General features: G+C 39.6%; 1 protein-coding gene across 2 annotated transcripts in view; it reads right to left on the bottom strand.

The window, feature by feature from the left end:
- si:dkeyp-23e4.3 (rho GTPase-activating protein 7) overlaps positions 1-11,795 on the bottom strand; it is a 38,062-nt gene extending 26,267 nt beyond the window's left edge. The window contains exons 1-4 of one of the 2 annotated variants that reach the window (XM_034140224.1): positions 11,593-11,795; positions 895-966; positions 531-612; positions 353-416 (exon numbers count right to left, since the gene is read on the bottom strand). In XM_034140224.1, the coding sequence (XP_033996115.1) occupies positions 353-416; positions 531-612; positions 895-966; positions 11,593-11,605 (231 nt within the window). In that variant the 5' untranslated portion in view covers positions 11,606-11,795. The remainder of the gene's footprint in view (positions 1-352; positions 417-530; positions 613-894; positions 967-11,592) is intronic. The other variant, XM_034140223.1, reaches the window with a different exon arrangement.
- Positions 11,796-13,194: the final 1,399 nt, after the last annotated feature.

Genomic DNA, 13,194 nt, shown 5'->3' with positions numbered 1-13,194 from the left:
CATTTGCATGCAGCCTTAGGGAAAAATCCCACTTACATATCAGATAATAATACTGTGGGTTGTTAATACAGAATAATACATAAATAATCAGCATTCTTTTATTTTACTTCATCTTCTGTTTTCCTTCAAGACTTTGTCCTAGAAAGAGAAATTGTAGGAAGGAGGAGGGGGAGGAGGAGGAGGAGGAGGAGGAGGAAGAGGAGGAGGAGGAGGACTGATCAGTTGATATCAGTGAGATGATGTGACGCTTTACGAGGAGATGTCACGGTTTGACTCTCCTCACGGCTCCGGCTGCTTGGATATGAGCGTCCCGCTGTGTTTGAGTTTCTTTTTGTTTTCTCTCAACACTCACCCTTCGTTTCGATCTCCGCGGCTCCAGCCTCATTTCCACGCATTTGTTTAAAGTGTTTAATCTCCTAAAAGAACGAGGACAGAAGATCAAATAAAACAGAATAAAAACGATTTATATCAATATAAGAAGTACTATTATTAAAAATGTATTAATGCTGGATTGGCCAGTCTTGTGTTACCTGCAGAGTGAATCCAGAGCATCTCGATCCAGGAAGTGGTGGTCACGCTTTGCCCACTCAATGTCGACGGGGAACCTGCAGTCTGACACACACACACACACACACACACACACCACACACACCACACACACACACACACACACCACACACACACACCACCACACACACACACACACACACACACACACACACACACACACACACACACACACACACACACACACACACACACACACACACACACACACACACACACACACACACACAATAGATATAACAATAAGACTCTCCCTGACACATTGTTTGTACCATATTAGAGAAGACTCTGCGGGCTGTCTGATTACATTAACATCCGCATATTTACCTTTGAATAATTGCACATACTGAGGGAAGCCGGCCGCTTGCAGCCAATCACAGGCCTCCTTGGCTTCAATCTCTGTAAACAGCGAGAAGGAAAACAACATTTGATTCAATTAAAATCATTTCATGCTCCACCCGCTTTAAGAGGGCAAATATTTGCCCTTAATCAGTCGGCTGTTTATGAAGTTTAATTAAATTTGCATTTTGGTGAAAAATTGAGAGAAAAACTGGAAGCACATACACGCTATTAATGATGTGTTACTCCTGCAAGAGGCCATTTTAATTACTGCTAATTGAGTGAGGGGATGGGGGCTTCCAAGAGAGCATAGCAAATGACTTTTAGCACTTTCCCTCTTCTGTACCTTCTAAAAGAAATGTCAAATTTCAGTGGGATGTCAACATTCTGTTATCATTAACTTCACCAAGGAGAAATTATGTGTTTTGGTTTAGCCTTCAGCAGGATTAAAGAAAAATAACTACTGGCCTGATTTTCATTAACCTTAGAGGACATTATTAGCACACTTTTATTTAACTATGCATCTTTCAAATATTCTTTCCTCTTATTACATCAATCCTTAATTTGGAAGTTTGAATAAGTGATACCTGCTTAAGAATATAAAACAATCTTGCGTTATTGCCCATTATAACTTCTTGCAGCTTTTTATAAATCATGGAAACAGTGGCATAATTACAGTAATGCATCTCTGTACTCCTTTATGTTAAATATGCAGCCTTTCAAACCCATGAAACACACATTTACTTGATGAGAAGTACAACATAATAATGTTCACCTTCACACTGATGACAAGCACAAAAACACAAATATAAATCAGGCACATTACAGGCCTCAAACCAACCTCACGTCAGAAATATGAGAGATATTTCCCATGAATACCTGTGCCTACACGGACGCACACAGCCAATTGACCTCTACTGCTTTCAAGTATTTTGTGGAGACTCTGATGCAAAGTGTTGCAAAAGAACCGAGTGGGAAAGAAAACAATCTGGCGTGAAGCATGAAAATGTTTTGTTGATCCAGGATGTTTACAATGAGGAGCGACAGTAATTATTGTTCTCAGTCTGGGTGCACGGCTCAGAAGAGGATTTGGATTTTCTAAAAGGTCTCAAAATATTTGTCCAGCACAACCCTGTCTGCACAACCCGCTCTCTCTGCGAGTGTAAGAGGCCCGTCGCGGTTAGAATCCTGCCAAGGGCACTTCTTGTTTTCATATTCAGACAGCATGAAATATGGCCGACATTAGCCTCTACTAAAGAACAACAACACTTTGCCCATGGCTGATCGGGTCTTCAAACGCTTCTTGTCTGAGGTTTGTGTTTTTTACTGCCTTCCTATTCACTACAGCCAAGAAGAAAGGAAGAACCCTAATTCACATTTCATTTTACGTGATTTTTCTGAAGTTTTACCTATAATTCACTTGGCAGTAGGATGGAACTGTGGAAATTGGTCTAGTTTTCCCCCTAGACACTGTGGGAGCGTGAGACAGAGCAGATGGCTTAAATATGTAAACACTGGGGGGAAATTCAGCAAATATGGCAGTCATCAAAAGACAGAAGGGGAAGACAGAAAGACAGACAAAAGTAAACTGGCTGTGAGAAATGAGGAACAGGCAACGGAATGAACGGTCAAATACAGAGGAATTACCATAAGTGTGTTTATCCTGACCCTTTAAATGTCCTGCTTGTTAAACATCTTAGTGCAGAGCCCATTTTCCGCTGTCACAATGGAGATGTGACATTTGAGATAGAAAAGGGATCAAGTGTGCCTGCAGAGTGGCCGTCTCACATGTCCGCCAGAGGATCTGTAAATCCAGGGATATGTGAATGTAGAGCCCTGAACTTTGTTAGACAGCCACACAGCTTTTTCTCTGCCAACATCACTACGATATATACAGTATATATTGCCACGACTGAAAAATACAGCTTGTCATTCTGCAACCTACTGTAGAGGGTCACAAGTTAAAAGCTCTTGACGTTTAAACAAGTTTTCCATTTTGAATAGATCTAATATTCTGCTTTAAGGCAGTGGTGGCTTAGAGAAGGAGGTTCTATTGAAAAAGCTTGAGGTTACAGAATCACGTAATATCTCAGTGGGAAAAGTGAATGATTATAATTTGTATAGAATTATCTTGGAAGTCCTTGGTGAGGCACTCAAACTCAAATCACTCAAAGGCAGTGGTAGATGGAAATGGATCAGAACTGCACTGTAAAACTGAGATATGAAGGTGATTCAGAAAGAAAATGAGCAACCTTGATCAAAAGAAAAAGCCCCCCAAGCAAAGGTGTACGAGGCGTCCTTACAACTTTGCAGCCTGAAACAGGGAGCGAGTAACATCAAAACAACGAAATCCAGGAAGCCAAGACAGGCAAACTGTACTCAGCGTCTTTGTGTTTACCAATCCTTTTGCCCTACGATCAATAAAAGATCGCCTGTTTTCCAAGAAGGTGGGAAGAGAGCATAACTTACACACTTTAGGCCAGTTCATTTGCTGAAATGATAGAACAATAAGTCAATACATAAATAAATAAGGGTATTCTAGATTATTTGCCTTAAGATAATTAAACGCAGCCTCCCCTCCTGGTTGATTAAACTCAGTATATCAGTGATGGTGCACTTTTGAGTTTGAATGCAGGAAAACAGTGGATGTGGTTTCACATTTTGAGTTTTAGTTGTCTTCCAGTATACTTCACTTTGCATCACAGTTTATTTGTTAGGTAAGAATATTTTCAATATCAGCTGTGCCCGATACTGGCAGAACGACATCTGAGATTGCTACGGACTCGAAGAAGAAGAAGAATGTCTGTCTCCAACTGTATTTTCAACATTGAATGCTCAGCTTTTCCTTACAGTACGCTGGCTTAAAGAGCCTCAAGGTCAACTGAAAGACATCAGAGCATCCGCACACATCACTAAGGATTGAGTAGAAAATAAACGCTATCTTCTCTTATGCCAAAATAGCAATTCCGAAGCGCTCATATGACATGGGAGAATAAGTTAGTACTCTGTTGACAATGAGTTACTTCAGTTAGACATGGAGAAACAAAAGTGCACTGAACACTGCTGTAGAAGCTAAGATAATGTTTTTAGCCACTGAGGATCCGCTATCTTAACTTGCCAGGTGAATAAAAGTCAGATATAAAGTTTCCAGTTCAACACTCAGTCCATTTATTTTCCGGTTACTGGTGTCCATGTTTCTTATTTTAATTCACCATACACAAAATTACACTTCACACAATAACCCTATCAGCCTCAGCGTATGTTTGCTCATCCCATTGTGTGTGTGCTCCGGTGTGTGTATGTGTGTATGTGTGTGTATGTGTGTGTGTGTATGTGTGTGCATGTATGTGTGTGTGTGTGTATGTGTGTGTATGTGTGTGTGTGTGTGTGTGTGTGTGTGTGTGTGTGTGTGTGTGTGTGTGTGTGTGTGTGTGTGTGTGTGTGTGTGCATGTATGTGTGTGTGTGTGTATGTGTGTGTATGTGTGTGCATGTATGTGTGTGTGTGTGTATGTGTGTGTATGTGTGTGTGTGTGTGTGTGTGTGTGTGTGTGTGTGTGTGTGTGTGTGTGTGTGTGTGTGTGTGTGTGTGTGTGTGTGTGTGTGTGTGTGTGTGTGTGAACCCCAAACCTGTCAGAAATAACAATAAACTTTAGACTCTTTGTTTGTTTGTTCAGCGACTTTGACATCCACATTCAGCGTCCCTTTCTACTCAGCATTTACGTACGTGATGGTGTTTGAGCTCCGGCATGACCACAGGCACTGGCTTCTTCCTTTTCTAAATGCCTCTGAGGAAGTTGTGATTCGGCCCCTCTGGGCTCTGATAAGAGATTTGGGTTTGCGATTATGGCGGCTCCGCCCTGCTAGCGCCAGGAAGCTGGACAGCGTGTGTCTGGAAGCTGAGACGTGCTCGATGGACCGTTTGTGTTTGGGTATTTATGCTTGTCTGGACACCAAAGCTTTGACTCGTAATAACAGATTCGCTGCTCGCCAAAAATGAGTCATTTAGGTTTCTTAAGGTTTAAAGGTTTACTGTCAGGGCAATCCAAATGACTACAAATCACTTGCCTAGAAAAGAATGATTGTGAGTCCTGTAATTACCTATACAATTGATTTGAATAGCAATGGAATATGAAGTCTGATTCACATAATTAGAGTTAGAGTAAGGGTAATTATTATCAACAATTAACTATCAGTAACAGTCATTACCTGACTGCCAGTTTGTAAATGTAACTGGTTTAAACGGACAGTTCACCCCAAAATAAGAATTACAGTACAAGTGCTATTTGTCAATTAAGATTTTTTTTTTTTAATGGCCAATTTTTGGATATACTGTAAGTGGTATAGATATCTGCCCCTTCTCAAATAAATTAATCTATTTGACCTACCCAGAAGTCCTTATTCGATTACTCACAATAATCAACAGACCTTCGGAGCAGTTTCAAGTAGGAACTATTTTCTCCCTACTGTATCAACGCACACAAATAAGTGTGTATCTACTAATGGATAAGAGTTATGCCAGGATACCGAGGTAGCTCAGATCCTTCCAATTAACCATTCACCTAGCACTTCAAACCATAATGCATCTATTAGCTCTTCCCAATAGTGGAAAGTAACTCAGTACATTTACCCAAGTACTGTACCTAAGTCATTAAACACTAATATTTGTCATACTTACACTTACTTAAAGGTGGGGTAGGTAAGTTTGAGAAACCGGCTCGAGATACACTTTTTGTTATATTCCATGGAATGCTCTTAACATCCCGATAGCAATGAATATCTTAAGTGCTTTGACAAAAAATCCATAAAAAAATGTCATCTGTGGAAGCCGTAGTACTGGCCGTAGCCCGGCTAAAATAACTGGATGGCCTACCTGCCTGTCAGCCTTCCATCTGTGCACAAACTTATCTCGTGCCCTCATTGGTCATGTGCGCGTTCGTGTGTGTTGGAGGAGGGGCTCTGTAAGGAAGTAGCAGATTTCTTCCGGCTGTGTATTTTCAAATTCTAGCGCACTCGAGCCGGTTTCTCCAAAATTACCTACCCCACCTTTAAGTATTTACAATGTTTGCTACTATATACTACATTTATTTAACACTAAGCTACTGTTTACATATAAAAACACATGACATTACAATATGATAAAATGCAGTACCGTACTACCAATAAACCCAGTATTAAAGGTTTCCTATCATGCTATCTTTAGGCATATATTATGGGTCTCAGATATATAAAAAAATATAAAAAACATGTCTATGAAGTGTTTTGCTCAAAATATCAAACAGATCATCCATTCTATCCAAGCCTCATACCCCTCCGTTTCAGCCCTGTTAGAGAACTGCTGATTTTGGGTCCTTAGCTTTAAAAAAACAAAGAAGGTGGGAGCTAATGCCTGCTCAGTATTCTACCGAGAGACTCTCAGCTAAATGGTGCCGTGATGAAACGCACATGGAACAGATGTTCAAAACCACATCAAGGATTATTTCTGAAACAGTATGGAACTGAATGCTTTTTCTCTTGCGGGTTTTTTGCACATTCTCTCCATGTACAGGTTAGCTCTGAGTGTTAGCGATGCTTGTTAATGTAAACAAAGACCACGTTCCAAAACATGTCACGCATTGTTTTTGATAGCGATGTTTCTGATAGGGCCGTGAGCGTAAAACCAGCTCACATTTCCGATATTACGTAATATCGGCAGCAAATCTGGATCAACTCCATTGTTCCCCCGTTTTTAGAGATTTGGGTACGGAGGAAAAGAGAGAGGGTTTTGTTTTCGGACACTTTGTGAGTTCCCTGACTCACCGGGGACACCAATGTATGTATACAAGACATTAATACTTATACTTAAGCAAAGGATCACTGGTTATTCCCCCCTTATCTCTGCCAGCAGCTAAGCTAGTTAGCTACTCGTCACACTCTATGATCTGAGCAACCAAATTCCTTCCATTCGAAGTCCAATATTTTACTGATAATCGAGGGGCTTTCACACCACTTTTACTCCCCGCTAAACACTCTGGGCGTTTCTGGTCAGAAAAGTGCAGTCACTGCTTTGCTTTCAGTTCAGGGAAACCCTTGAGAGTGTCTCAGGGCTTTGAGTGGTTAGGTTGAAGATCAGAGGTATGTCAGCTGTCAAATCTGCACAAAATGCTTTCCGCTTCCTATTCGCTGTTTCTCTGATGGTATTCCCATGTCAGTCAGCTCAGCAAGGGGAAGTTTAAGATGTCTGCGGTCACGAAGAGCTGAAGAAGCGAATATGAAACCTCTATGCTCACTGTGTGTGTGTGTGTGTGTGTGTGTGTGTGTGTGTGTGTGTGTGTGTGTTGCGTACAATGAAACTTTTCTGATGAACCAGGACCAAATCTGCTATCTAACTTTATTGTTAAAAAAATAATAATTTCAAACCCAATTCTATCAGAAATATTGCTTCTGGCCTGCTGATGTGGGCAATGATCAGCACAATATTCATATCTTGTATTTTGAATATAAAATTCCTTTCCATCTAGGCTTCTGAGTAATGATTCTTGAGTGGTTATCCTGTTATAATCCTGCTTCGCACTACAGAATTTACTTTCGTTATCTAGAGGAAACAGTCAGCCGCTGTATAAATTATCCTGTGGTTTAAACTTGGATGAGTGGACCAGATCACACAAGGCACAGCCCGTCAATTACTGTTGAGTAGGATTTAAATATTTCATTTATTATACTGCTATGGGTCACATTATGCAATGAGCATAACAACTTGAGATTACATATGCAACATGCATTTTTCTGCTACTTAAGTGTACTGATTGAAAGAGGCCAACAAGCAAGGAAATGGTTCGATAGATCATCTTAACAAACATACTGTAGGTAAACATAATCCTGGAGGGTGCATATTCTCCTTGTCTCAAACTTGCCTAAGTTAACAAACATGTATTAACCATCTGTCTGCATGCTTCACAAACATTACAATAGGCTGTAATAACTCCAGGCTCTTGGTTTACACCCCTATCTGCAGCAAACTGCAGTGATTTAGGCACGACGATTACATTTATAAGGCACTTACTTTAAATATTACAGTATTTACTGTCACTGGCTAATTCAGGACACCCTTTTTCTGTCTCTCAGTGAAGAGGTTTCCTGAATTAGATTGAACTTCCTGTGTTACCAGAAGATAAACTCAGGGTCATTCAGGCCAGAAGTAATAACGAAAAAAAGAGCTTAATGAAAAGTTTTTTGTTAACTTTAGTTGTGCTTGGACATTCAATTAAACTCTTTTACAAGCGCCTCTATTAAGAACATACACCTCTGCTTAAACCCAGAGAGCCGGGAGGATTGTGATTTGTTGCTTTTTAATGGTCTTTATTTTGTGAACCCAAATCCTGCAAGCTTTAGCCCTTCTTCTCCACAGCTTGTGTGGTCCAAGAGGGTAAAGTCCTTAATGTTGATGGGCAATTACTGAGCTATTAGATACAATTGCTTCCCACACAGTGGCATGGCTCAGTATACAAGTTTATATGGATGTTTTCCAGTTAAGAACTAATTTAGTGATGTTCCAGACTCAGAGTACACATACTAGACTGATAAAAGTGTAAATATAGTGTGTGTTTCAGCCTGCAAAGTAACCGATTATATTTAAAGACCCAGACAAACTAGGAAAAACCAGGAGCTGTCACTCAGTGAGAGAAAAACCACAGTTCATATGGAAAGACTCTAAAAAGGCCACTATGACGCTGATCCTGATGCCTGCTTATTGTCACTGTAAAAGTGAAAGTGCAAAAAACAGTTGACATAACATGGTCGATGAACTCAAGAGCAGCAGCTGCTGTGAGACATCAGTGTCTGAGCCAGGTTACATTCCTGGTTACATTGCATGCACTGGATGCAATACCTTCATTTGTTTGTCATGCAGAGAGTTAGCCAAAATGTACAGTCTAATGTACATCACAGCCCCTTACAAAACATATACAGTAAATATCAGGAAACTGTGATTTGTAGTTCAGCATTTTTTTCGTAAATCAAATGGAGTCAAAGATAACCAACCACGGTGCAAAATAAACTATCACAAGCTAGTTAGCTTCCTTTTGATTTCAAGCTTAAACTTTGCTTAACCAGTTGAAACTTGATGAAAGTGTTACGTAAATTATTCCAAGCAATTTATTTAATTGGCTACTTTGCAAATCATCATAGCATATCATGAAATTGCCTTTTTTATTTGTAAACATGTATTTGTTTTTGCCTGTATAAATGTAATTATCCCCACTCAATAAATGGCAGAGTTAATATCCTGGTTTATGATTTGTCACATTCTCGGCTTTAATTCATGTTTGAGTTTGGTCCTGCAATTTAAATTAAACCTCTTGGACTGTACGATTTCATGATACGGAGCTATACCATTTCAGTACTATATTGCCATTATTATAATACTATATTTATAAGGATTTCAGACCGGAATGACATGTTTTTGTTGCATAAACAGGAAAACACACACACACACACACACACACACACACACACACACACACACACACACACACACACACACACACACACACACACACACACACACACACACACACACACACACACACACACACACACACACACACACACACACACACACTGACCTGTCTCTTCCTCAGTTGGCAGGTCTAGTTGTATTAACTCATACGTAGGTGTAATACCACTGTATAATCATTCCTGCATGCTGTTGCCCTTGGTTGCTAACAACACTCTCTGTCCTCAGCCTTCATGCCAGAGAAGAAAAGGCTTTAGCAAGTTCAGATAAACACTCTCAGGTTACCATGAAGCAAATTGGAGGAACTACGTGGATATTTCATAGAAACAGATCTGACTCAGCCCAGCAGTGTGTTGCTGGGCAGAACACCAGCTGTCTCCATGCAATGCTAAACCAACCTGCCAATGGTTTCTAAGAATACAACCGGTCAAAGAGTGGATTTACCTCTAAAATTAAACGACATTGACTTTTTGAACATTTCGACCCTCCCTGTAATCAGTTCTGCTTTGTCCATTAAATCCTTCGGGCCTTGAAGATTATAAGCTGATGCAAAATATGTAAAAAATACTTTATCTCATTAGGAATGTATGACATAACCCAACAGCAGACACACACACACAGAGACCCTGCTTCACTCACTGTGGTCTGGGAAGGCTCAACGTGGTTGGCGTTGGGTGCTGTCAGAAATGGCCAGAATGACTGACTAATGACTGAGAAATTATACAATAACTCATACTTTCCTAAACTTGCGTGGACAATTTGCTTTCACTAGCCTTCCATCCAAAGAGGGTGGCTATGCTGGAAGAAATCTGTGAGTTTCCACTTCATTTTCAAACTAAATTACTTCTGAATTATTTCTTAGGAATTAAAGAGTCCATGCATTTGCAGAATAAGGTTTAGCTCGATATCTTCTACACTAACTTCTAATTGAAGATGATATTATTTGAATGATTGTACTTCGTTGAAAAGATGGAGTCACTATGTAGTTTGAACTATTTTAAAGCCACTTCAAATGCACTTTAGAAATTCAGTTAGTAAATGAATCATTGTTCGTACTGCCACAACAATCATCCTCAATCTCTTAAATTCAGTTAGAAACTAAGCACTTTTTGTCAAATAAAAAGCCAACTATTAGCAATCCAGCGGTTTCACATTATGATTTTTTCTGAGAGTTTTGCATGCTTTATTACCCAAAACACTGTATATTGGGTAAGAAATAACAACACTGCTCTCAGCCACAAGTAAGTGTTCCTAGGTTAAAGCTCACAATCATGTGACAATATTCAGCTTAATTAAAAAATTCTGTGTTAAAGATTTGTTTGTAAATGTAATGGATACCTTTATCATTCAGCCGTTGGTTCAGCTACATGGTGTGCTAAATAGTTTTAGGCTAACGTGAGGCTAAGAATTTGCGTTTGATAAGAGAAGCTACTGCTAGCACGCTATCAAAACTTCACATTGCATGAAGCTTCAGCAAAGCACACATTTCAAACTACGTCGCATGACAATTATCTAGTCACAGATCTCAGAATAAAAGAAACAAAAAAAAGACATATTATATATACATATTTCATTTGTTTTTGACCGAATGTGAAATCCAAAGTTTGAATATTTGCCAATTCTCTTGGTTCAGTTTCTATAATATATCACATTTGAAAAGTAACCCACACACATTCAGAGCGAGTCCTACGCCCTTTCTGCCAAAGATAAAGCTTTTATTCTACAAGTTCAAAATCAAGCTTGTGATGTTTTCAGGCCCACGGCCTTCAAACAATAAAGAACTCTCAGTGGATACTGGAGTGCTTCAAATTCCTTTCCTGCCCCATGAATCAAGAAAACCCTGTTACACTTTTACTATGACTGCTGATACATTTTTCACAAACAAAAATCAATTAAAAACTAGTGGCTAGGCATTACTCCAGCCTCTTATAGGCCCTATAGAAAATCTTTCTACAGTTAATTCAACAAACGACCGTAAGAGACTTTGATCAGTAACCCAGGAGCCATTGTCTGCTAATCAAAGCTCAATCAGGTCCTCATTAAATAGACTCGTTTAGCTAATTAACCAATCGCCTCCTTAATGAATGTCATCAAGCACCGATTGTCAATTGTCATCAAAAAGAAAACAGGCAGAACTGAGAGGCTAAGATTCTCATTATCTCCCTGTCTGTCATATAACACAATGCATACTCACTTGTGATCAACATGCTTCTCAAGTTGGAAGTCTGGGATGGAGTGAACTTTAGCAAACTTCCATATTAACCCCTTAAAATGGATGTAGAGTTAACTTATAGATATTTAAAGAGATCAATCCAAAGAGATATATCCAGTGTTGTAATGGAGCAGTAAAGTCCAGCTGTAGTCATGTTAGGCATCATGTTAATGAAGTCATTGTTGAAGATTTCCCATTTCCCCTGCCACTCCCCTTCCTCTGACCCGGACCGGACCATCTGAACACCAAGGGGGGGGGGGCGTCCTAAAAATAACCCGAGGTGACTAAGACACATGAAGGCCTGCCTGAGGAGACTGTAAATACTTTAAAAAATGTCGTCTGTACATAAAAGGTCACAGATTGGTCAGTCAAATTAAGGAGATACTATCTGAAAATCATGAATGTTGGTGACCCTCCCTGAAGGAAATGAAGGATCCCAGAGTGAGCCGTCTGCCCACTTGGTACAGGAGTGAGCACAGATTTCCAAAGGGCAGGAGTTGGCTTTGAGGCTGGTCAATTTTCTATTTTTTGCTTAAAATACTATAATTTAAAAAAGGCCATTCAGAAGTTCCACTTTGTGTCAGATAAAACCCTAGATGCAGAAGAATATTTTCCTCTTCTTGGACCATAAATCACAACCCTCAGAGAATTAAATACAGAGAGAATTGAGTGAGAAAATTGACAAGATTTTCTGCTCTCTGAGATCGAATATTTTCCACCAGATTTGATTTCTGACCTGCTCACAGCTTTTAGCGTTGGCCCGAGGGCTTTGAGAAAGAGTCACTTCAGACTAAATGAAATACAAACACTCAACTAGACAAATGTCTCAACATGAGGAGGAGAAAGTCCTCAGCATGCACTAATAGCTTGTAGTTCTTCAACATTTCATTTTGGCTCAGTCCAAGGCATACCATTAGCGTTAATGGCCTTCCATTTACAGCGTAGGTGTTTGATTATGGGATTTTAAATGTGAATAACTCCCTCAGTGGAGAAGAGAAGAGTCGAGAATGGTCCGCGTGATTCGCATCATTAATTCACAAGTGGATGGGGAGAAAGTGGGAGTATGTAAACAACTAATGGACTTTTTCACAGTCTGTCGAGAGCCACAGAGCAAGAAGAAGAAGAGTAGAAAGAGAGAGAAATTAGGTTGAAACTTCTTTCCTTGGCTTTGACAACATTTCCTTTAATTGTCCTAAAAAGGTGCTAGAAGAGGGGAAAGAACTGCTTTTTGTAGTAAAGATGCAAATACAACACCCTATAATACAATACAGAGGCATAAATAGTATTGTTGCTATCATATGTTTATATTCTATGTAAAAAAAAGCAATGTCCTCGATGCGCTTCTGAAACAGTAAAACGAGAAGAAGCCATTTTAAACTTCAACCGTTAAAACAACGTACCAATGACATTTGTATTCCTAACAATTTTACTTCACCTCTCGTTTTAAACATCATTTTATAACTATATCTTCATGCTTTTAAAGTGTGTTTTTCTCTTTGTAAAGGACTTTGAATTGCCCCATGTTGCAATGTGCTGCATAAATAAACCTGCCTTGCTCTCACTTAAATGTATGTATGTATTTAT

This window comes from Trematomus bernacchii, unplaced genomic scaffold (assembly GCF_902827165.1).
Source record: "Trematomus bernacchii unplaced genomic scaffold, fTreBer1.1, whole genome shotgun sequence".
NCBI lineage: Eukaryota > Metazoa > Chordata > Actinopteri > Perciformes > Nototheniidae > Trematomus > Trematomus bernacchii.
Note: the sequence above shows the minus strand (reverse complement) of the source record. Positions and strands in the feature narration are given on the sequence as shown.